The 25401-nt window shown below is 37.2% G+C and overlaps 3 protein-coding genes across 4 annotated transcripts in view; 2 read left to right on the top strand and 1 right to left on the bottom strand.

The window, feature by feature from the left end:
- taf10 (TAF10 RNA polymerase II, TATA box binding protein (TBP)-associated factor) overlaps positions 1 to 473 on the top strand; it is a 3984-nt gene extending 3511 nt beyond the window's left edge. The window contains exon 5 of the mRNA XM_074645184.1: positions 296 to 473. Within this exon, the coding sequence (XP_074501285.1) occupies positions 296 to 385 (90 nt within the window). The 3' untranslated portion in view covers positions 386 to 473. The remainder of the gene's footprint in view (positions 1 to 295) is intronic.
- A 1850-nt stretch (positions 474 to 2323) lies between these two features.
- ppih (peptidylprolyl isomerase H (cyclophilin H)) lies at positions 2324 to 24601 on the top strand. The gene is made up of 9 exons (XM_074642645.1): positions 2324 to 2553; positions 15112 to 15176; positions 15311 to 15334; positions 17232 to 17276; positions 19501 to 19543; positions 20764 to 20856; positions 21141 to 21228; positions 21862 to 21902; positions 24137 to 24601. Exons 1-9 carry the CDS (start codon positions 2488 to 2490, stop codon positions 24203 to 24205), a joined length of 534 nt encoding a protein of 177 aa, XP_074498746.1. The 5' UTR covers positions 2324 to 2487; the 3' UTR covers positions 24206 to 24601.
- Positions 8575 to 13463, bottom strand: LOC141773292 (putative G-protein coupled receptor 160). 2 transcript variants are annotated; one of them, XM_074645181.1, is made up of 3 exons: positions 13141 to 13463; positions 12193 to 12424; positions 8575 to 10540 (listed from the first exon to the last, which is right to left on the bottom strand). In XM_074645181.1, the coding sequence occupies exon 3, from the start codon at positions 10495 to 10497 to the stop codon at positions 9415 to 9417; it is 1083 nt and encodes a 360-aa protein (XP_074501282.1). In that variant the 5' UTR covers positions 10498 to 10540; positions 12193 to 12424; positions 13141 to 13463; the 3' UTR covers positions 8575 to 9414. The 2 variants fall into 2 exon arrangements, with proteins under 2 accessions (XP_074501282.1, XP_074501283.1); XM_074645182.1 differs by having other exon boundaries at positions 12193 to 12367; positions 13170 to 13463.
- Positions 24602 to 25401: the final 800 nt, after the last annotated feature.

Here is a 25401-nt window from a genome sequence, read left to right as displayed (position 1 = left end):
GATGGAGGAACTGACTCTTTAGAGGAGGAGGAAATTACTTTTTTCCTCTTAAAGTTATGACTTAATTCTCATAAAATTACGACTTTTTTCTCGTAATATTATGACTTTATTCTCGAAATCTCCGATTTTTTTCCCCCTCAATGTGGCCCTAATACTCCGTTGTAGACTGTATGTGCTGCTGTATGTGAGAAAAAACGACTTGTTAGAAGATGGAGACAGAGGTAGTAACTATCTCTGATCATGTTGTTCCTGATAGTTGCTGATTTTGTCTTTTTTCTTCTTCTCTTGTTTATAGGATAAGAAGTACACTCTGACTATGGAGGACCTGACTCCTGCCCTCACAGAATACGGCGTCAATGTCAAGAAACCATATTACTTTACATAGAGCTGTCTGTCTTCAAGGCTTTTTGCTTTTGCTAGTTTTATCTCCCTGCTGACCAACCAGAGTCTGACAACACCGTTATTGCTAAATTCTTTTTTTTTTTTTTTATCATGGTGCTTTAGCACAGTTTGACAAATCTTTGTAGTCACTTTGCCATTTGTTATTTTTTTTTGTGGAGCCACCTTTGCATTATGTTAAACTGTATAATTAAGTTTTATTGTGAAAATAAAACACTTACAAAAAACCTGTGAGATGTTTCATCTGTCCAAAAAACAAGTAGAAGTAGATTACATTTTCTGACACTCTGATACTAAAAATATTATTGTGCAAAATAAAAATGCAGCTCCTTTAAAATGTATTATTAGAGATGATTGCAAAGGTTGTTTTAAAATATATATATATATTTTAAATTATTATAGAAAGAGCATAATGTAAATTCAGATTATTAATTTCGCTGATTGACTGTCCCGTTAACAGGACGATATGTTTTTGAATGGGCCTTATGGACAGGTTTAGGTATTATAAGAAGGATTAATAAAGTACCTCATCTACTGGATTAAAAAAGATATTGGTTTTACAATTTAAGTGTTTGTTTTTTTAATAGTTTTTATTTCAAACAGTCAGTATATAGTGTTACAGAAGGAAACATAAGAATCACTCACATACAGATGAAGCAAAAACATAAACAAATAAAGGACAACAGAAATAAAACAAATCCAACATAAAATAAATAAAAACGTGCGAGTACGACAATACGTTCACTAAACATTTTGAAGATATTGCATACATAAATTTTTTTTATAGCTTTTTTATTTTGGTGAGAAAGAAATCGTTGACAGCTATTGTTCCATTTCTTTCAAAAATACAAAGAAAATAATTATTTTTTGGTAAATTTACATTGGTGAATGTGGTTATTTGGCGATAATTAAAATGAGATTAATAAGGAAAAATGCATTACTCCCTTTGCACTGTAATCATAGCAATAAAATATAATATTTATATAGTAAAATGTTGTAGTATAAACCAGTTAACATCTTTCCACAGCTCATATGTAACTTTACAGGACCAGAATAAGTGAGAGCAAGTTTCAGGATGTAATTCACAGAAATAAGTATCATCTATGTCAATCTGGATAGAATCTATGGATCTGTTTAAATTACACCTTTTTTTACCTTAATAGTTAGAAGGAACTTTTGTGGTAAGGACCAAACTTTCTTCCAGTCAATATCACTAAACAAAATTACTTAACTTAACTTTACCTCTTAACACTAAACCAATAATTATATAATTATCTGACAGACACTTTGTGCAATAATCTGGCAAAACTGTAATCTGGCAAAACTGTCATCTCATCAATATACAAATTGTATTTTTATATTTTATATTGTATTATCTTTTATATATTTTTTTATATTTATATTGCACTATCTCTTTTTTTTATTGTATTATCTTTTTTAGCACCTATGGGATTGTCACAATCTAATTTCGTTGTACTACACAATGACAATAAAGGGCTTGAATCTTGAGTCTATTAAATAAATACATTTAAAAATAAATATAAAATAAATATAAATAAATAATATAAAATAAATATATAGAAAATATATAGAAATATAATAATCCCCCAAAAATACATTAAAAAATGTATACAATTAATACATAAATAAATAAAAGGGAAAATTAAACAAAATAAATAAGGGAATTAATACAAAGATAAATAAAGAAACAAATTAAATCAATAGATTATTGGCTACATTAATTTGCATTCAATTACATATTTATTTATTGAGCCATTTATTCAATTTTTAATTTTAATTTTTTTATTTTAGCAGATTACATCCTGAAAAGATAAGTACTCCAATTTAAATGTTTTTCTACATCTAAACGATTAAAGTACCGCCACCTGCTACCAGGGGGCGCCCTTTTACTATCGCGTTTTTCTCGCGATGGTGGTATTTTGTCCCCGTCTGAGAGCCGTAGTATATACCACCGAGCCACCGTAGATCCAAACGGCGCGGATGCTGCTGGAGATTCAACTGATTCAGGAGTTAATTAATCGATAATATCGATTATATTCAGTCTGAAAGAGCGAGGAGAGAGTCACGATGTCTGTTCAATCAACAAACCCCAGCAACCCGATCGTCTTCTTCGATATAACCATCGGAGGGCAGGTGAGTGGAAGAGAGAGCTAACATGCTAACAGGCTAACATGCTAACACAAGCTAACATGCTAACACAAGCTAACATGCTAGCAGGCTAACATGCTAACACAAGCTAACATGCTAACACAAGCTAACATGCTAACGCAAGCTAACATGCTAACACAAGCTAACATGCTAGCAGGCTAACATGCTAACACAAGCTAACATGCTAACACATGCTAGTAGGCTAACATGCTAACACAAGCTAACATGCTAACACAAGCTAGCTAACTTTTAGTTTAATTTATTTAATTATTTTTTTTAATTTTAATTATTTTAAATTATTATTTATCATCCATGTTTTTATTTATTTATTTATTTTTGTTTTTTTTATTATTTCAAAATGACAGTATCCATAGTAACAGCAGAAAACATTAAACACATTTACACACAGAAGAAGTATAAACATAAACAAAGAGCTGTGACAAACACAACAGGACAAACACAACAGGACAAACACAACAGGACAACACAACAGGACAAACACAACAGGACAAACACAACAGGACAACACAACAGGACAAACACAACAGGACAAACACAACAGGACAACACAACAGGACAAACACAACAGGACAACACAACAGGACAAACACAACAGGACAACACAACAGGACAACACAACAGGACAACACAACAGGACAAACACAACAGGACAAACACAACAGGACAAACACAACAGGACAACAGGAAACAGAAAAGAAACAAAACCAACATAAAATAATAAGAAAAAGAGACCACGCGAGAGTATGACAATAATTACATTTAAAAACTAAAGATATTACATACATGCATTGTTTTCATTGCTTTTTTGTTTTGTGAGGAAGAAATTGTTGACAGATATAATTCCATTTATTTCATAGATACAAAGAAATTAGGCTTTTTTTGGTAAATTTACACTTGAGAATGTGGAACTTAAAAAATTAAATTAATAAGAAAAAATACATTACTGTCTTTGTCACTGTAACCATAGCAACCAAAATATAATATTTCTATAGTACAGTGCAAAATCTGAGAAAATGTTAACAAGTATAAAATTATTGACATCTTTCCACAATTCACATGTAAATTTACAAGACCAAAATAAATTACAGGAAGTTTCAGGATGTGATTCGCAGAAGGAACAATTTACATCTATATGTCACTCTTTAACTTTTTTAAGAAATGTTTCACTGGATAGAATCTGTGGATCAACTTAAAGGACACACCTTTTACTTGATTTGTTAGAAGGAACCTTTGCATTAAGGACCAAACTTTCTGCCAGTCAATATCACTAACAAGATTAATAATAATAGGTCAATATCACTAACATGATTAATATATATATATATATATATATATATATATATATATAATAATTCAATATCACTAACAAAATTACTCCAATAAAATGTTGCACGGATAAGGGCGCTAACGTTCAGTTAACGTTACTGTATCTCACCGTAAGTCGTGTTTTAGTTAAAAGTAGTGATCCAGTGAACTCCTTTAGTGGTATTTAACCGCTTCTTTTTAATACACGTCTGATACACACAACAATGAATAATGTGCTGATTTCTGTCTCTTGGTTTATATTGTGGTGAGTGTCTTGTAGTGTAATTACGGTACTAGTGTGGAAATGGTGTTCTGGTTTGAATTATTTATTACTAATAATATGATGAATATGATAATACTCAACTAGGGTTGTGGTCTGTGAGACGAGAGCTGAAAGCTGGAAACCTGAAGATTAATTTGAGATGCAGCTCAGAACAAGTTGTTCTAGTCATAAATCAGAAATAAACATGAATTAATTATTTAAAATAAATAGTGAAAGTGTATAAGGGTTTAGAACATTATACTAGATGTATATGATGATCATCCCCATGCTCTATTATGTCTCATAAGTTGTTGCAGTAATTTTTTGGGGTTGATACCATTTGTTACACAGATTTGGTGCTAAATTTAACCTTTTTTTTACCACTTGAGAATTGATAAAAATGATCAATAATCCCTCCAAAATACCACATTAAGACACCAAGACCTTGAGGAACACCAGAGAAAAAGACATGCTGTGATTTAGGATAAAAAACTTAAGACATTTTGGAGATTTCTGCAAACATTTGCACTTTTTGCGGCAATTAGATGGCGAGCACTTGTGTTGTGTAAACTGCTCAGAAACCCCCTTATTGTCAATCTAGCTAGGAAAGCCATCCATCCTCTGAATGCTCTAGGTCTCTAGTCTGATCCATCCATCCTCTGAATGGTCTAGGTCTCTAGTCTGATCCATCCATCCTCTGAATGCTCTAGGTCTCTAGTTTGATCCATCCATCCTCTGAATGCTCTAGGTCTCTAGTTTGATCCATCCATCCTCTGAATGCTCTAGGTCTCTAGTTTGATCCAGCCATCCTCTGAATGCTCTAGGTCTCTAGTTTGATCCATCCATCCTCTGAATGCTCTAGGTCTCTAGTCTGATCCATCCATCCTCTGAATGCTCTAGGTCTCTAGTTTGATCCATCCATCCTCTGAATGCTCTAGGTCTCTAGTTTGATCCATCCATCCTCTGAATGCTCTAGGTCTCTAGTTTGATCCATCCATCCTCTGAATACTCTAGGTCTCTAGTTTGATCCATCCATTCTCTGAATGCTCTAGGTCTCTAGTTTGATCCATCCATCCTCTGAATGCTCTAGGTCTCTAGTTTGATCCATCCATTCTCTGAATGCTCTAGGTCTCTAGTTTGATCCATCCATCCTCCGAATGCTCTAGGTCTCTTGTTTGATCCATCCATTCTCTGAATGCTCTAGGTCTCTAGTTTGATCCATCCATTCTCTGAATGCTCTAGGTCTCTAGTTTGATCCATCCATCCTCTGAATGCTCTAGGTCTCTAGTCTGATCCATCCATCCTCTGAATGCTCTAGGTCTCTAGTCTGATCCATCCATCCTCTGAATGCTCTAGGTCTCTAGTTTGATCCATCCATCCTCTGAATGCTCTAGGTCTCTAGTTTGATCCATCCATCCTCTGAATGCTCTAGGTCTCTCGTTTGATCCATCCATCCTCTGAATGCTCTAGGTCTCTAGTTTGATCCATCCATCCTCTGAATGCTCTAGGTCTCTCGTTTGATCCATCCATCCTCTGAATGCTCTAGGTCTCTAGTCTGATCCATCCATCCTCTGAATGCTCTAGGTCTCTAGTTTGATCCATCCATCCTCTGAAAGCTCTAGGTCTCTAGTTTGATCCATCCATCCTCTGAATGCTCTAGGTCTCTAGTTTGATCCAGCCATCCTCTGAATGCTCTAGGTCTCTAGTTTGATCCATCCATCCTCTGAATGCTCTAGGTCTCTAGTCTGATCCATCCATCCTCTGAATGCTCTAGGTCTCTAGTTTGATCCATCCATCCTCTGAATGCTCTAGGTCTCTAGTTTGATCCATCCATCCTCTGAATGCTCTAGGTCTCTAGTTTGATCCATCCATCCTCTGAATACTCTAGGTCTCTAGTTTGATCCATCCATTCTCTGAATGCTCTAGGTCTCTAGTTTGATCCATCCATCCTCTGAATGCTCTAGGTCTCTAGTTTGATCCATCCATTCTCTGAATGCTCTAGGTCTCTAGTTTGATCCATCCATCCTCCGAATGCTCTAGGTCTCTTGTTTGATCCATCCATTCTCTGAATGCTCTAGGTCTCTAGTTTGATCCATCCATTCTCTGAATGCTCTAGGTCTCTAGTTTGATCCATCCATCCTCTGAATGCTCTAGGTCTCTAGTCTGATCCATCCATCCTCTGAATGCTCTAGGTCTCTAGTCTGATCCATCCATCCTCTGAATGCTCTAGGTCTCTAGTTTGATCCATCCATCCTCTGAATGCTCTAGGTCTTTAGTTTGATCCATCCTCTGAATGCGAAAATATCACATTTATACTGCATGAAAAAAAGCTAGATGTGATTATCATAAACCCCGTGTCGACTTGTCTCAACAATACTAAACATATTCCCATTCCACAGCAGCATTTTGATAACTTTACCTGTTTTTTTTATCATTAATGTATTTTCTTGGCCTCCGTACCTGAACCTAACATGTCATTGGAAATCATTCAAACTAAACTATTAACTGATTTAAATCATTTCCATTGAGTGACTTTGGTGTAATTTAAGTCAGACGTGTAGTGGCCAGGAATAGTTTCTTGAATTTTAAGTATTTTTATAATGTAAAAAAAAAATACATCTCTTCTTCTAAACCAAAGAAGAAGGTTTAGAAGAAGAATCTCTTTGAGGCTATAGCAGCCATCATCATCATCAAATAATACATCAAACCTGAACCGACAGTCACTTCACTCGGTTTATATAAATTCCCATTTAAAAACCCTGCGTAGGTCTGTATTTGTTTTTAAAAAATCTTTTCCATTTTTAGAATAAGTATGAAATATTTCCTCTGATCCAATATGTCCAGATCTGATGTGACTGACAGTAGGAAAGTTGAGGTTGCTGCAGGGGAAAAGCAGGTGGTGCTGGTGGAGTGGGTTTTTGAAAAGGAAGGGTGGTGGAATGAAGCTTGATCTACTTTTGTAAACTCTTTGTGAACAATACACTCGGTATTTAACGCTCTGAATCTATATGAGTTCAAGCATGAGTTTGCATTTAGTATCGACTTATTTATACGGCTTTTTTTAATCTTGATTGAATGAATTTGTTTGTTAAATTTTAGGAAGATTTAATTTAATATTCTCTAATACTGTCCATGTTCACTTCCAATCGTGTTACTATGTAATCAACATGAAATCATTTGATTGGTCTCAATTCACGATTAATGCCGTTTCTGACACTAGTTGCTGAAATTATTGGTTTGTTGCACATTTAAGTACATGTAGCAAACTTAATAATGTCGCCCAAAAATTGCTTTGTAGTTTAATTAGTGTTTGTATTTGTTTCAGAATATTTAGGTTGTAATCTTTTTTTTTTATTGGTAGAATAATTATCTTTAAGGCAGGTGACGCTTCAATCTCCAAAACACCCTGACAGCATAGAGCGTGCTTCACAATACTTGCATCTGTTTATTTTAATGTGAACCCACACACTACTGTCCTATTTTCTTCCACTTATGCTGGTGTATGCTGGTCTATAAAAGCAGCAATATTTTTCAGATTCCCTCCATAGTAGGGATGAGTTATGATTTTCGATTTTTAGTAGTTGTTATTTATTTTAAAAAATCGAATAGTTTATACGACTACACAAAGCAGGCCTGCCAGGTAGTTACGTAAGAACCAGTAAAACGTGTGTGACACGTTCAGTTTGGCCCCCGTGCTCCCTCCGAAGGAGAGAGGAGAGTCGGGTACCCGGAGGCCCACGGCAGGCGACCATGCAGGTTAAGGCCGCTGCGCTGCGCTACCAGTATAGGACCCGATATTGGTATCGGTATTGGGGCATCCCTAGCTGCCATACAAGTGTGCTAATTTAGCCCGACTCCTCCATTATTGCCTGGCTGCAAATCAGATAACCACGCCAGCACTAGGGATGTAACGGTGCACTAACCACACCAGCACTAGGGATATGACGGTGCACTAACCACACCAGCACTAGGGATGTGACGGTACTCTAACCACCAGCATACTTATACTTACCATTGAACTTGTGTTTTTTTGTTTTTTTTTCCCCCCCAAAGTTATTTTTTGGGGGCATTTTTAAGCATTTATTGATAGAACAGTGGATAGAGTGTTGGAAAGGGGGAGAGAGAGAAATGACATGCGGAAAGGACCACAGGCCGGATTCGAACCCGGGTCCACCGCTGCTAGGACTGAGCCTTGGCGATACATGCGCGCTCGCTCTACCGACGAGCTAACCAGCCGCCCTGAACTTGTGTCACATATGACATGATATGTCATATTGTGAGTTTAAGCTTTCGATCATATCACGCGAACATTATTAAGGTCAAGAATAAACTCTGAACCTCTTCAAAGAGATCGATACACATGAAATCTGTAATTTATGTTTTTGAATAAAAGTTAGAGAAATACATGGTTCAATCAGTGAAAGAAAAATGAAAAGGGATATTTATTGAGAAGCATTTATACCTGTTTGGGACAGAAAGGAATATATATATATTTATACACGCATATCATCAACATAGCATTTACCACAAGTCTACAATTATCTTAGAAAAGGACTTTATGACAAATATATACAAACTAGAATGGCACTCGGAGAGCGCAGACCTCCCCCCGTCATTCAAACTGGACAGAAACAAAGTAAAAGTCACCTAAACCGTCATCATTACCCTTTCCAACAATCACCAAGTGTGCTTTGTAAGGTAATGCATGTAGGAAATAGAACATTATGGTGATTTCAGTTCATATTTACAGTTAAGTGTAGTGTTAATATGCTCTTTTCACAGCAGCCATTTTAACAACATGTCCTTGCAGGGTCAACACGGGTGTGATCAGATTAATTATGGTCCTGTTCTATTTAATTTGTCACAGCCATTACAGTCAGCCATTATGCACAATACCAGTCCAGGGCCCTGGTACACCTAAATGGAACATAATTATTAATAATTCATGTTATTGATTAATTACACCTGTAGGTAGACCATGCAATGACATGTCAAAATGACTGCTGTGAAAAGGGCCTGTGAAGCTCCCCAGCTCTTCAAAGAATTACTTTTAAGTCCAGTCGCTCTCTTGCCAACTGCAAACATTTGCATCTCCTGCATGGAGAGTTGAGAGATGCATGTCTGTGTCCAGGCGTCAGTTTCTGCATCTAACAGAGTATTTACACAGGTGAACCATTCATAGTCTTTATTCTCGTATCACCTGCTGTTGGCCGTCAGGTCTGAGATGTAACAGGTTTAGTGTTGACCTATTTTTTCTATTACAAATAGAGGAGAGTGTTTCTCTTCCCTTTTGACGGGTTAAACACCGCTATAGGGAGCTGCTGCTGTGTTCCTTTGCTCAAATGCCAGAAAACGTGCCACAAGCACACGTTTTCTGGGAGCTGGCTGTACGGTCCTCGTGTCTTGCTGTTTGCCCAGAACACCATACCCGTCAGCAAACTGTTGGCGCACTCCAACCACAGCACGTTAACAGTGATGTAGGCAGGTGTCGTAAAGCCGGAGAGCATACAGGCCACGGACACGCTGAGATAAGGCATCCAGGTTAGACTGAAGCCAAGCGTCAGGCTGAACCACAGAGGCGGAAACGGCTGGACGGTCTCCTCCGGATAGTTCTCCTCGCCGCTTTTTGTCTTGGTCGAGGTGAACAGCAAGTCGCTGCTCTCGTTCTGTAGTTCTTCCCTCGCTGCAGATAACCTTTCAGCCTCTTTCACCCACTGGGGGATCATTGACCAAAAGGGTATCATTGCACAAACGACTGCTGTGAAAAGCCCCCAAATGAAGTAGACAATCAGTTCAGACTTCCTTACTTCACACACTAGCGTCCTTATCCGTCCATAATCCAGTTCCATCAGATCAGATCTGCCATAAACAAAGGAGCAAACGACACCTAGCATCCACACCAGCAATGTCAAGACGGCGTTCCTTAGGAATTTGCAGAAGGCGTTCTGTTTGCCGAGCCGGCTGTGTTCCAAGCAGCAGTCCAGTAAACCCAGGCCCATCACGGGCAGCGGCAGTGCTTCATACGCCGCCGAGACTTTAGCCAAGACGATGCAGAGGGACAGAAGGTACCTTTCAGGCCCAAGAAACCACATGCTAGCTAGAAGAACCACCACCACCAAGTCAGCCAACATGACGGACACACTGCACATGCTTATAAAGGAGCTGAACCGCTTCCGGCAGCACAAGAAAAAGGCCGCTATGTCCAGTCCCAACTTGAGAAGCATGAGTATCAGATACTTGTCGGTGTTTTCTACATGACAGCCAGTCAACACATCCTTTTGCACTATAACGCCCAGCATTATGACGGTAGAATCCGGAGACGCTGCCGAATCGGGCAGCATCTATGTATGTCGACAGTTCAGTATCAGGATGCTCCAGGAGGGGCTGTGGAGGACAGGGTGATATTGGTTAGGAACTGTGGCTGTACACAAATAATAGACAGCAATTAATAATTAGAAAAAGCATGTAGATGCATGAATCCACGACCTCACGCATGAAATGGCAAACATGTTTGCATGCTTTAATGTTGCTGCAGCTCCTCTTTTCACCCTCTGTGTGAGCTCCTGGGCTTTGTAACTTTGCAGAGCTTTTACATGCATAAAAAATCTACAGAATATAACACACTAAAGGGAAGGGAAAAAGCACAAATGCATGATAGGTCCTCTTTAATAACAGTCACACTAAATGTAATAACTTTTGGCGCATGAAATAGTCCCTCTGCTCTTTTCCCCTGAGGTTTAATGTCCTATTTCATGAAAGTATATTAATTTCTGATGGTGTTAGCAGCAGCATTTTTTGTTTCGGGTGTTTTGGTCTCATCTCTGCTATAAAACACTGAAACCCTGACAGTGAACAGTACCAGCAGCTGAGACTTTTGCAACTAGGGCTGCCTGCGACTAACGATTATTTTCATTGTTGATTAATCTGTCAATTATTTTCTTGATGAAGCGTCAGAAAACTGTAGTTTTGTGTTTCCCTAAAGCCAAAGATGACGTCTTAAAATGTCTCGTTTTGTCCACAACTCAAAGATATTCAGTTTACTGTCATAGAGGAGGAAATAAACCAGAAAATATTCACATTTAAGAAGCTGGAATCAGAGAATTTAGATTTTGTTTTCCTTAAAAAATGACTCAAACCGATTAATCAATTATTAAAATAGTTGGTGATTAATTTAATAGTTGTCAACTAATCAACCAATCATCAACATCAACAAAACTTAATGCATTTTTTCCCTTTCTAAAGTTATAAAACATCCAGCATTTCTTGGTGCTTATAAACATTTAATCACATTTTTAAAGATAACCAACTATAACTCTTTTTTTTTCGTCACAGACAGAATTTATCATGGTAATGTAACGTGTTTATAAAACCTGAAATCGGACTGTAGGCCAAAGTTGTGCAGGTTGAACAGTGAGAGATCAAACACATTGGATATATTTCATACATACTGTACATTTAATACATCTGTATTTGTATTATTCATTCCAGCAGCATGCACGCCAGTAATCGCATGATTGTCCATAGTTTTTTTTGCACTTTGTCGCAATGTTCTTGAATGTTTATGTAAAGCACTTTGAATTGCCCTGTTGTTGAAATGTGCTATACAAATAAAGCTGCCTTGCCTTGCCTTGCCTAGTTAATTATGATTTAACACAAATTAATCGCATAATTTTTATCTGTTCAAAATGTACCTTAAAGGGAGATTTGTCAAGTATTTAATACTCTTATCAACATGAGATTGGACAAATATGCTGCTTTATGTAAATGTATGTATATATTCCTTATTGGAAATCAATTAACAACACAAAACAATGACAAATATTGTCCAGAAACCCTCACAGGTACTGCATTTAGCATAAAACAATATGCTCCAATCATAACATGGCAAACTGCAGCCCAACAGGCAACAACAGGTGTCAGTGTGCGTCAACGCGTTGTCACGTTAACTTTGACAGCCCCAGTTTTAACATCGATGACAGGAGAAGCACGTTGCATTTACTCAACAAGTAAAATAGAGTAATAAAAGAAAGTGTTACCCTAAAGCCGTGTGACCCTCTGTGCTCAGGGTTGGCCCAGTCCGGTGAGTTTCAGCAGAGATCCAGTCAGACTTCCTGCATGCTTTTCATCAAGACTCTTCGGTGAGGTGTGTGGCTGTTGTCTGGTGGAGCAGCTCCCTTTAGAGGCAGCTCTTAAAGGCTCCACCTTCCCCATCTGGAATGCAAACAATTGACGTGACACGCCTTCTTTGTCTTCTGTGTCTTGTTTTCCCTGCCACATGCCCCCAGAGGTGGCTACTCAACTTGTTATGTCAGTTTGCATGTCCTGTAGCTGATGACTCAGATGGCAACACAGCTTCTATTAACATTTTTTAGTTGAAACCACACCCTGCGACTACTTTTGTTCACCTGTACAAAACACCACCATATGCAGCAAACACTAGTTGTATTAAAAGAAGCTGCATCAAATGTTGAAGGTTGCTTCTTAGAAATACTTGTCTACCTGTCTGGTATACCATGCTTTTAATGAAGTCTTCAGGCTGTTGGAAGGTGACCAGCTGTACTTGACCTCTGGCTGCAGTGTTAGTTATGTATGCAGAAATAGTTAAATGCAGTAGCTCCGGGGTACAAGTTGAAAATCAGTAGCTCAGGGGTACGAGTTGAAAATGAGTGTAACAAACAATTCCTTAATAGGGATGCACCGTTACTGATCGATACAGTATCACAAAACATAATGTCACAACATTCAATTTTTTTTCTATATTTTCTTACGCCCCTAGTATCGGATCGGCACTCAGTGTCGGCCGATACTCAAAGCCCAAGTATTGTTGTCGGTATCAGGACTGAGTCGGATCTGTGCATCCCTCTTCCTAAAAGTATGTATTTTTTTTTAAAATTTCATCATAATTCAGTTATTTATTTTTACGATGTAAATTTTGCTTTACAAAAATAGCTCGGAACAGTCGCCTAAAAATGAGTTTATAGAACCTGTCAAACAAAAAAAGGGTGATAATTACCTCCTTCCAAGGCCAAAGGCCCTTGTTTGCACCGGCGTTGGTTTGTCTGAGAGATCTTTTGGCACAGAGATACGCGTGTGGATGTGTGGCGAGACATCGAGGTGCAGTGGGAGCTGCTGGCCGTCCACGGTGAGAAAGAAAAAAAAAAGGTAGATGACGGGATGATAGACAACGTAGTGTAACATTATACAGACATAACAAGGCTGCTGAATGAGAGAGGCATCCGCCGTTACGTTACACGGAAACACACCATGTTAATAATAAGCCGAACACCTCACGGTACCGCCAGCTGGGATCTGGTTTTAAAGTCACGCACCTTGGCGAAGGTCTTCGCTCTCCCTTTGCCATTCTAGTTAATAGTTGATTTTATTTCATTTTGCCACGGGGTGTTCTCCAGACTCGTTTGCTCTCAGTGTTAATATTAACGTCCGTGTAATTGTAGATAGAAGGAAGCTGCAGGGGAGGTAAAGTAGGGCGTGGTAGACGTGGCTGGATTTTGTACTCATGACTGATAAGTGAAAACCTTGGCCTTGTATCTAAATCAGTTAAATGCACCTTTTCTCATGTTCCTGACATATTCTTCTCTGTTTCAAGTCATCCAAGGTGATCTGTTGACTTGAGATGTGACACCCTCGCTCCAGCATCACAACAAAAGGAGCTCATTCATTAAAATATAGACCCTGATTTGATGTTGTACATTATAACCTGTCCTACCTGTTGGTGTGCACGTCAGATTCCAGCCGGATCAAATGTTCTGCATCAACACTCAGTTTTTGTATTTTATTTCATCGCCTGGAAACTCAAAACACACTGCGTTGTCTGAATGGCAAAGACAGGAGATCCACATGGCCGCTTGTTGTGCCGAGTCGTCTGCGTGGACTGAAGCGGAGAGTTGTGCAGTGATGTCATGAGGACAAACTGCTCTCTCATTTTTTATTTTTTTTTACAACAGCACAATGTTTGTTTTCACACACTGATACAGACATTTGCATGCACGCCCCTCTGGGTGGACAGACGCCCACGCTGCCAAACACACACAGCTTATAGAGAGGATTGAAACTGATGCAATTGTGATGTCATTTACATATTTCTATTATGTATGCGTTGACCACTCGGAATCCAAAACTGAGACAAATAGCTTGTACAGTATCGTTGAGATGAAACCGTCTACTTGTGTCATTGTAATTAAGGCCAGAAGAAATGATTCAGTAGAAGTAGATAGGGATGTCACGATACCAGAAATCTAGTAGTCGATACGAATACCAGTGAATTTCCACGATTCTCGATACCAATTCGATACCACGGTAAAAACAAAACAACAATAAATCCCATGTAATTCAACACGCACTCTTTTATTAAAAACATTTGAACATTACCAAAAACAGAGGCATATAGCCTTTAAGTGATAAATAAAAATAATTTACCCATTTAGTTCATTTTGGCGTATCAGCTGCGTGTTATCAATCGATAGTCAGACGACAGACGCTACATACTGACTGTGAACGCATCTGGTCTGTCAGCTCAGAGTAGTAGGAGCAGGAGGCAGAGGATTTATTGTCAAAGCGAAAAGCAAACAAGCCTATTTTGACATTATTTCACATTTAATCCCAATGCTATAAGGGAACCATAACGTTAATGAGGTAATCGCAGCGAGGCGGATGGAACTGTCACAGCCTGTGTGCACGGAGCAGCGGCGGCAGGTAGAACCCTGCAGCGGAGCCCTGCAGCAAAAGCGTACCAAAGAGGCCAGACATACCTCCACCCGACAGTAAAGATAAAGCTTCCTGTAACAAGAAGGACCAGTTTCTGTCGACACTATGAAGTTTTTCCTGAGGCGAAACAGTTTGACCCCTTTTTATTTTAGGCGTATACTGTGTGTTTCTGCCTTCCTTGTTTATCTCTTTGTTTTGTGTTTACACAAATCTTCTCAACTGTTTGTCAGGATGTCGGACGGATGAAGGTCGAGCTGTTTGCCGACATGGTTCCAAAGACAGCGGAGAATTTCCGGTAAGTCTGCATCACACGGTCTGTTTCTGAAAAAATCTGAGAGAAAACCGATATCACGGGTTTATGTGTTAACACAAATCAGACTGTTTCTGAGTTTTCAAAGATATTACTGACACGTTCATCCTCTCTTACAGGCAGTTCTGCACTGGAGAGTTCAGGTAAGGCGATGAAATGAAGGCCTCCGTTCTTTGACGGTACACAAACACTACGCCACCCATCACGCACACATTGTCTTCACAAGCACTTATTTGATTTGTCTCAGCCTCTGGCAGCAACCTTTATTTTTGAAACAGGAAAAAGAGAAGCCTTTATCAGATTAAGGGAAAAGGAGAAACTTGACTAACACAAAGGGGTTTCTGAAGGAGAAACTGAATTATTTGGCCACATATATGCTTAAACAGGTCTCTGAATTTACATGCGTGCATGACAAAGAGCCAGGACAGGGACAGTATCGCTGTGGCAGCAGGATGAAAGGAAAGATCAGACCTCCTCGTATCCAAAATAATAAAATTATTTAATCGCATGATGGTCAGCAGTTAATCGCGATTACATGTACCTTAAAGGGAGATTTGTCAGGTATTTAATACTCCTATTATATTCTAAATTTAGCGTAGGTTTGGAGCGTCATTTAGCCTCCTTCGTGACAAACTAGTATGAGTATATAATAAGCGCTTACTAGTACTGGCGTTGCAGGAAATTCAAAAACATAGAAGAGCAGAATATCAGCCATTCAGCGACTGAACGCACTGAATATCATCCAAGGATTTTTATAGTCTTGATTGGGATCAATGGACCGATAGTATTTATGCTGTTTCCTGTTTGAAACGGCGAGCAGAAAACCAGGGACTAGGGATGTCACGATAACCAATACTTCGGTACCAAGTCGATTTAGTCAAAATTTAACAACGTGACGGTACTCTTTTTCTACAGTACCGAAGGTACCGTACGACGCCTGTAATCATGGTCCGAAATTAACAAGCGGCAAATGCGGGTAGATTTTCCATTTGGCGAGTATTTTCTGAAGGCTTCTGTCCTGTCTGTGTGTCGGAGTTTGAAAACGCACACACACAACAGCGCCGTGCAACAGCGTGGAGATGTTGGGTTTGTTTATTTTTTCGTTGATCCTTTATTAATTAGTTTGAGAAGAGGATTCACTCGTGGGGGAAAAAACTGAACTGAATTTCTATCTTTTGTTGTTTATTGCTAAATCTCTGAAAAGTGGTGTTTTAGTTTATTTTCATCAAAATATAACTTTACCTTTTTCATTAAATATTTAATGGTCTAATAGTCTGTCACCATGTCAGTGAATTTAAACTACTGCTTGCAATCTGAGGATATATAGGGAGAGTGTGCGTGCGTGTGCGTACAGCCTCTGCTGTTTTCTGGATTTAACTTTATAGACATGACCACTGACTATTTGTGGAACAATTTAGCCACAAATTCACAGACTGACCGTGTACACTGTCCAGACTTATACTTGGTTTGGACCGCGTCTTGATTTCGTATCTTGGTAAGAGTGCTCTCAACCACTTGTTAAAATGTTCTCTTAAATAAGAGAAGAGCAAAAATGAGGAAACACTGGAGGGGAATCCCAGAAATCAATGGGTACAAACACAATAAGAACAAATCTTGGATACAAACAAAAGAGGAAATGTGTTTGTATATCACTTCTTGCATGAGGCCCATTGTGTGGTGGTAAAAACGTAACTGGATCTGCACTGTTGGTGGCAACTCTTCTGAGTCCCTGCGGCTGATAAACGCTCCGTATGGTCGTCAAACATGGAGGGAATATGAGACCAGGTGCTCTTTATACAACCAGCAATGCTCCTTCATGGTGCTCCATGCAAAGATGGTATTATTTGCATACACACTGATAACCAAAGTAAAGTGCATGTAAATCTTAATAGATTATATTTCATTGTCATGGTGGTTGAACAGCTTCCTGCTCAACATGCTTTGCGTGCGGGATTGGCATGGTATGTACCCATCCCTGGAGGTGAATGGGGTGTAGTGACACGGCATGATTGTCTAACTTTATTTTGTTCTTGCTTACAGGAAAGATGGAGTCCCCATTGGTTTCAAAGGTTGCACATTCCACAGGTACAGAAAGTCAAGGCTTGATTTGCATAGCTCTCATTACCTTCCCATCTCATATAACCCACGCTGTCAGGCTGTTTCTGTCCCCGTTTTTCTTTAATATTTATACTTCTAGAGGCAAATGGTAAATGGACTTGGACTTATATAGCGCTTTTCTAGTCTTCCGACCACTCAAAGCGCTTTACACTACATGTCAGTATTCACCCATTCACACACACATTCATACACTGATGGCAGAGGCTACTAAGGTGCCAACTTTGCCCATCAGGATTTAATCTAAATACTCATTCACTCATTCCTTCGGGAGCAATTTGGGGTTAAGTGTCTTGCTTAAGGACACATCGACATGTGACCCGGAGCAGCCGGGGATCGAACCACTGACCTTCCGATTGGTGGACAACCTGCTCTACCCTCTGAGCCACAGCCGCCCTGTGAATGAAATAATAGAAGTGGGATGAGCATTAGAAGTTTGTTTTTCAAGTGAAAGTGATTCTAGTTGTGCTGACCTTTGAAATCCAGAGGCCTGTACTACGAAGCGAGTTCAACATACCCAGGGTATCTTCTGGTTATCTGGTTTAACTAACCCTAACAACAGAGATCCCGCTAAGCGGTCCTACGAAGGTGGTTATCAACTCGGTAAATCAACTCAGGGTTTCATCATCTGGCTGCAGTTTATGACTGATCATGGACAAGTCCACAGACTTGCAGACAGACAGGCAGAGCGGCACATTTTACAAAGGAAGAGTAAACTATATTAGATAAATACGAAAAAGTTAAACACTTAATCCAGATTAAAAGTAACACAGTTGAAGCTTCTAAATGCAGGAAGGACAGCTGGCTAAAGAAAAAACTCCTGATGTGTGGATGCGTAAATGAATACTTATTAATTTAACGGAACACTCAAAAGTCAGATATATTCGTCTAGATATTAATAGCTCTAAGAAGTGCGATGGATGGATAGATCACACCTCAATATGCACGTTAACGAAATCGCAGCGTGTGTGACTATTTCAACCTTCTTTCAGTCGCGTCTCCGTCTCCGTCGGTGTGAGACGGACTCAAGAGCAAGTAAAAAAATATATATATAAAAACATAATTCAAAGCTATAAACACCCACGGCATAAATCCAGCTGTCCTTCCTGCATCTGTCAGTTTAAACTGTGTTTACATTCTGATTATGACTTCAACTTATTCCTATTTGTATAATATTACCACACGATCCCCGCACCGAGCTCTGATTGGTCAGTAGGCGGTCCTTTTATACGAGTTGATCTCTCATCTTGAAAATAACCTGCTCTGGAGCAGGTTAGCTGTTCAGCATCAGTTACCATGGTGATCCACCCCGCATCAGTTACCATGGCGATCCACCTCGGTAAGAAGCGAACCACCGGAAAACCCTGAAGTTACCTCGCTAACGCCGAATCCTGCTTCGTAGTCCAAGCCTCTGGACGAGCACCTAATGTTGGCTCATGAGGGTTTACTACGGCAAATCTCGTTGGTAGCATCGTGGTGCCTCCAATCATATTAAACTGCATCCTCAAGGGTGTTATGTGATGTTTAGTTAGTGTTTGTTCATTCATATGCACCATCTAGAATACATACATTAAAGGTAGGATCGGTAGGGCTGAGAAACCAGCAAGAGTACACTAGATTTTGAAAATGAACCCGCCCAGTGTTGATAACTCTTTAAGTACGGTGGCCTTACAGACAGCCACAGATACCAGATGTTTTTTTGTCAGAGCATTTGATTTACTGATTGCTGTTGTCAGGATGTAAAGAGAATTTTTCACAAATATAACAAAAAAAATGCATTAGTACAGCACTACTTACCCTACCTTTATTTTTATATATGTGTGTACTAAAACGCTGAAAAATCTCCTGAATTAAACAACAACTTCCAGATGTTTTATTGGAACTACAGTGTTGATAAGAACGGTTCAATTCAATTTATTCTTATATAGCCTCAAATCATAACAGAAGTTATCTCGATATTATGTAGAGCAGGTCTAGACCGTATTCTATAGTTTAGAGACCCGGCAAGAGATCCCCCGTAAGCATTGCATTGTTATGCGTTGTGGCCAGTGTGTTTTACTATTTCACAACATGTAAGTAGATTGTATATCTTTTTTTACACTCTTCAACAGAAATATGTAAAGTAGCGTGTCTTACCGGTCAGACTGGCTGTCTCATCTGACTGTACTGCTGTGCTTTCATTGTTAACTGACAGGGTGATTAAAGACTTCATGATACAAGGAGGGGACTTTGTAAATGTAAGTACATGCACGCACGCCTCTACTGCTGTCTGGTCGGTGTCTTCATTGAACTTTCTGTATGACTTAAAGAAATGCTTCACGGTTTAATGTGTTTAATCTTTCGTTGTTTGCATTTATGGCTCGTGTTAAGGCGACAGTAAACTCAGACACTCATTCTTCTTGCACCATAGCAATGAATGTTCTTATTATTACGACTAGGGCTGGGCAGTATATTCTATCGATAGCGTTATATGAGACTACTTATCTTCTTAGAATTTGGATATCGTAATATGGCATAAGTCTTTTCCTGCTTTTAAAGGCTGAGGTAAAGCAAAGGGATGTCATTTTTTTTTTTACTTACCAGACTGTTCTAGCTGTTCTATTATTTGCCTTTAAACACTTTACCCAATGGTCAACCCTACAATATCGTTATTGAGGTATTTGGTTAAAAATATTGTGATATCTCAATTCAATTTATTTTTATATAGCGTCAAATCATAACGGAAGTTATCTCGAGACGCTTTTAGCAGGTAGCGGGTAGAAACCTAGAGCAGAACCGTGTCAAGCAGGCGGCAGACGCAACCACAATCCAGGTGTAACCCCGATCCAAAGTAACCAACTGCTATCATACTGCAAAGAGCAATAACCATTTGAAGTAATTCATGTCATAGATTTTAAGTTAGTTATGTTTTAAGTATTGTAAGCCAATGATTGGTTAGTTAGTTTGGTGGTATTTGATATCTGATTTAAGATATACACAGTATGTGGAGTATAATCTTTCCAGAGAGTCTGTTTCTTAGCAGAAAAAATAATGAATTTGTGCTTGCTGTGAGTGCTAAACCTCACCTGAGTGGATAAAAAGGTATAAATGCATATTCAGGTGGAGAAGTATGGAAATCAACAGTAATCTCTGATATAATGGGATCATTGCTGTTTTGAGTGGAACAATGTTAGACACACCTGAATGTAAAATAAGTTTAAAAGAAAAACAGTTTAAAGAAAGGGATATTTAAAAAGCTGATGAACTAGTAGGTCTTTTAAATCCATTTCTTGTCTTCAGTAAATAAAATAACTCGTGGCTTGATGTCAGACAAACTGCAGTTGAATTTTGAATTAAGGAGGACAATATGAAGTATTGTGCCCCCCCTGGTGGACATGTGGTGAATTACAGCACATCTAACAGTTTAAAGCTCTCTTTCTCTATCTTATGTATTGTTTCTTTTGGTCTTTTTGTGAAGGGCGATGGAACCGGTATCTGCAGCATCTACAGAGGTCCGTTTGCAGATGAAAACTTCCGGATGAAGCACAGTGCACCGGGTCTTCTGTCCATGGTGTGTACAGTATGTAGATCAATGCTCCTCAGTGCTGAATGAGCAGCGGGTGTCTTCTCTTTAACTTCATCCGAGTCGAGATGTTGCGTTTCCTGGAAACATTTCGTACATCCTCTGTTATAAAAATAACAGGTTAATTTAGATTTGATTAATCCAGTCAAAGTGGATTGACCCCAACCTCTACAGACAATAGGATTTGATTGATCCATTCAAAGTGAATTAACTCTGACCAACGCAGACAAACAGATTTTTAAAAACTTCTCATTAATGTGCCTCTTCTTCAGGCAAACAGCGGGCCGGGGACGAACGGCTGTCAGTTCTTCATCACGTGCACTAAATGTGACTGGTTAGACGGGAAGCACGTTGTTTTTGGTGAGTATGTCGAGTACAATATATTAATTATGCGGTCATATTCATTTACTTTAATTTGTTTATGTTGCAGGAGTTAAAGGTCCCATATCATGCTAATTTTCAGGTTCATATTTGTATTTTGTGTTTCTACTAGAGCATGTTTACATGCTGTAATGTTAAAAAAAAAAAAATTATTTTCCTCGTACTGTCTGCCTGAATATACCTGTATTCACCCTGTGTCTGAAACGCTCCGTTTTAGTGCATTTCAGCGGAATTGAAACGGAATTGCAACAGAATTGAGTTGCTAAGCAACAGTTTGGGTCCATGTTTACTTCCTGTCAGCTGATGTCATTCACATGCACCGCAACAGGAGATAAACTGGGACACATTTATAATGTTTACGTTTAAAACCGTGTAATGGTCTAAATATTGTATATTTGTGACATCACAAATGGACAGAAATCCTGACGGCTTGTTTCAAACGCACAATTTCTGAATCCGAGCTGTGTGTATTTCCCTGTGGATTGAGTGTTTCGATACTTTCACAGTATTTATATAGCTCTTAAACTTGCTTTATAATATAAAAAACATGAAAATCTCACTTTTTTATAATATGGGACCTTTAAACTGTCTTCTTGTTCATGACTGTTTCAGGAAAAGTGGTCGACGGTTTGCTGATCATGAGAAAAATTGAGGTAAATGCACATTTGTAATATTAATATAATGGTGTCGATGAATTGTGAGAGACTCATAATGGTGAAAATGTCATTCACAACTGAGTGATGAACAATTAAGCAACATGTTGAAAGTGATAAGGACGACTGCTTCGTGCACTGACTCGTAACTTAACCCAAATTATTTCACTCATCTCTAAAATCAATTTTGAAGAGAACTACATATGTATTTCACGTGCCGAATACCATTTTTTTGGAGCTTTGAAGCTTCTGTGAGAAATCTTTGAAGCTTTGTGTACACACACAACGAACACAATCGTGTTGTGGGATTATTCCTTATTTCATGGACTATTTTATTATTATTACATACTTATATATTCAAGAAAAAAAAGCGAAGCATTCGAAGACTGATTTGGAAGTTGGTTACCACGGCAACAGTCGAAGCTCTGAAGCATTCGGGTCGGCCCTAGTGTTTCAGAATATGTGTTAAATGCTTGTTAAACATCTTAAACGTTCGCTGTTCTGAACATTTTCATCTCAACGGTGATTTTTAAAACTTCTTTCATTCTTTCAACTGTTATTTATACTCGAGATCGTTGACCCTCATTTACCGTGACATCGAGTCAGTTACAAAACAACAACGAGGAGACATACAGACCGAGAAGATGCCATATCTTTATAAAAATAGTAAAAGCCATTAAAACTTTTCGATTAAGAAAAATAATTTGATAGATATATTATATATATTTAAGATGTAAAATAAAGTACAGTATATACAAAAGCCGTAGAATCTTGCAGATATGATAGATAACTTTACAGATTAAAATGTAAAATAAAACACAGTTATGTAAAACAATTATTCAAGATGTTTATTTGTCACACCGGTTATACAAGTACAATCGTGTGAAATGCTTTTTGGTGAGAAGCTCCATTAAAAAAAAGTAAGTTATATACAATAAATAAAAGAAATATTAAAGGCAAGACAAAGGCATATTAAGAACATATATACAGTATATAAAGAGGCAGTGAGATAAATATAGAAGCATAAATATATAAATGTATAAATAAATATTAATATTAATATATATATATATATGTATATACATATATATGTATATATATGTGTGTATATATATATATATACACACATATATATTTATATATATGTATATATATATACATATATATTTATATATATGTATATATATATATACACATATATATGTAAATATATATATGTATATATATACATATGTATGTATGTATATATATATACATATATATATATGTATGTATATATATATATATGTATACGTATATATGTATGTATATATATATATATGTATACGTATATATATATGTATATATATATATATGTATACGTATATATATATGTATATATATATATATATATATATGTATATATGTATATATGTATACATATATATATATGTATATGTATATATGTATACATATATGTATATGTATATATATATACATATATATGTATATATATATGTATATATATACATATATATATACATATATATGTATGTATATATATATATATATATATGTGTATATGTGTATATATATATATATGTGTATATATATATATATATATATATATATATATGTGTATATATATATATATGTGTGTATATATATATATATATATATATGTGTATATATATATATGTGTATATATATATATGTGTATATATATATATGTGTATATATATATATATATAATATATATATATATATTATATATATATATATAATATATATATATATATTATATATATATAATGTGTGTGTGTGGGAGCAGTGAGGTTGCATATTATAAAAAATATTGCACAGGCATTTATTTAGTTTTTTTAATATTGCACATTTTGCATTGATTTAAGTATTGCACTTGTTTATTGCACTTTTTGAGAGAGAGTGTCGTATGATTTATCTGTTCAATTACTATAATAATAATTACAAGTACAAGTTGGGAGATTTAAGATTAAATTTCTAAAATGTCCAAAAGGAATGAATTGATTTTAAGGAGTTGCTGTATTTTGTTACACTAACATTAAAAGCAGTTTTTCCAAATTCACTTCCGACTTAAACGTTTCCAAGCAGACGTCCACCCTCTGAAACCCAGTCATTGACACTTTCAGTACATTAATCTGCTTCATGTTTATGTAATAAGTACAGTAATCAAATTGATTTTGTGCATGACTGTTTGTGCTCCTTCCTGCCAACAGAACGTTCCTACGGGACCAAACAACAAGCCCAAACTCCCCATCCTCATCACACAGTGTGGAGAGATGTGACCCAGAACTATACAACCTCTGTACACCTGGAGTAGTGTTATAGTCACGTGATGCTCTTCAGCAAACAACAACCCATATATGTTTTTTCCTGTATGGATCCTTTGAATGCCCACTGAAGGACAGTATGACGTTCAGCAGGTCATCATTCTGGTATTCCTGATCGCAGGTTAATTGCTGCGTCCAAACCCGGATCAGATTATTCACGCCGTCGGGTGGGTTTTGGAATAAACAAGACGTGTTTAAAATTTGTTCTGTAAATCTTCCCGTTCAACACTGTTGTTGAGTCCAAATGGAGAGAATTTGTGACGTTTTGAAGGCTAAAGAAAGAATAACATGTGAAACATTATAATATCTATTTCAGTTTATAATCAATAAATTGTTTTACATTTTTATAAACCTTTTGGAGGAAATCGTGTTTGTTTGGGGAAAAGCTGTTTACATCCATAAATGGTATTATACGTACAGTAAAAATATATTTTCAATATTCAATGTTTTAATGTTCAACTTCTTTCAACCCAGAATAGTACAAATATATACACTAGTTAAAGTATGCATGTGTATTTAGTTTTGACTTTTAAGTTCACAGTAGTAATTAGTACCATCTTCACAAAATATATATATCAGGGCTGGGCAATATGATATATATCACCAAAACATTATAAAAATGTCTATTTTATATATTGTTTCTATCGTGATATATCCTAGACCTATATTTATTTATTTATTTTGTTCCCTATAATTTCACTAAAAGCTATTATGTTCATTTTCACTCAAGTTTTTAAAATGAGAAAATACTCTTTTAATAAGAATAATCATTTTATATATTGAATTACCAGAAAACATACTATATTGTGAAGATTTTGGCCACGTCGCCCAGCCCTACTATGTATGTATTACAATATTAATATTTACTATAAGTGAGTCACAAAAATATGAAATTATTAATGGTCTATCAAGCCCTTCTTGTTTTAATATTTGAATCCACCATTTGATCCATTTAATGTGTATTTAAGAACATTCAATATGTATTTAATACTGTAAGAACACTATACCCAGTGTAATATGCATTGTTATGGTAGCTGGGAAATAGAATTTATCACTGATGAATTGTGCAGAGATGTATATTTGAACTCTGAAGTGATACTGGGTTTAAAAAAAATCAATGTGAACTTCATCACCAGGAAGCAAAGGAGGGA

Source organism: Sebastes fasciatus, chromosome 8, assembly GCF_043250625.1.
Source record: "Sebastes fasciatus isolate fSebFas1 chromosome 8, fSebFas1.pri, whole genome shotgun sequence".
Taxonomy (NCBI): Eukaryota; Metazoa; Chordata; class Actinopteri; order Perciformes; family Sebastidae; genus Sebastes; species Sebastes fasciatus.
Note: the sequence above shows the minus strand (reverse complement) of the source record. Positions and strands in the feature narration are given on the sequence as shown.

Excerpts from the sequence above, each read along its gene's own strand:
- ppih (XM_074642645.1), top strand. The coding sequence starts at position 2,488 with ATGTCTGTTCAATCAACAAACCCCAGCAACCCGATCGTCTTCTTCGAT. Across the intron at positions 15,177-15,310 it reads AAGACAGCGGAGAATTTCCG|GCAGTTCTGCACTGGAGAGT; the intron begins GTAAGTCTGCAT and ends CCTCTCTTACAG. Across the intron at positions 15,335-17,231 it reads TTCTGCACTGGAGAGTTCAG|GAAAGATGGAGTCCCCATTG; the intron begins GTAAGGCGATGA and ends TCTTGCTTACAG.
- LOC141773292 (XM_074645181.1), bottom strand. The coding sequence starts at position 10,497 with ATGCTGCCCGATTCGGCAGCGTCTCCGGATTCTACCGTCATAATGCTG.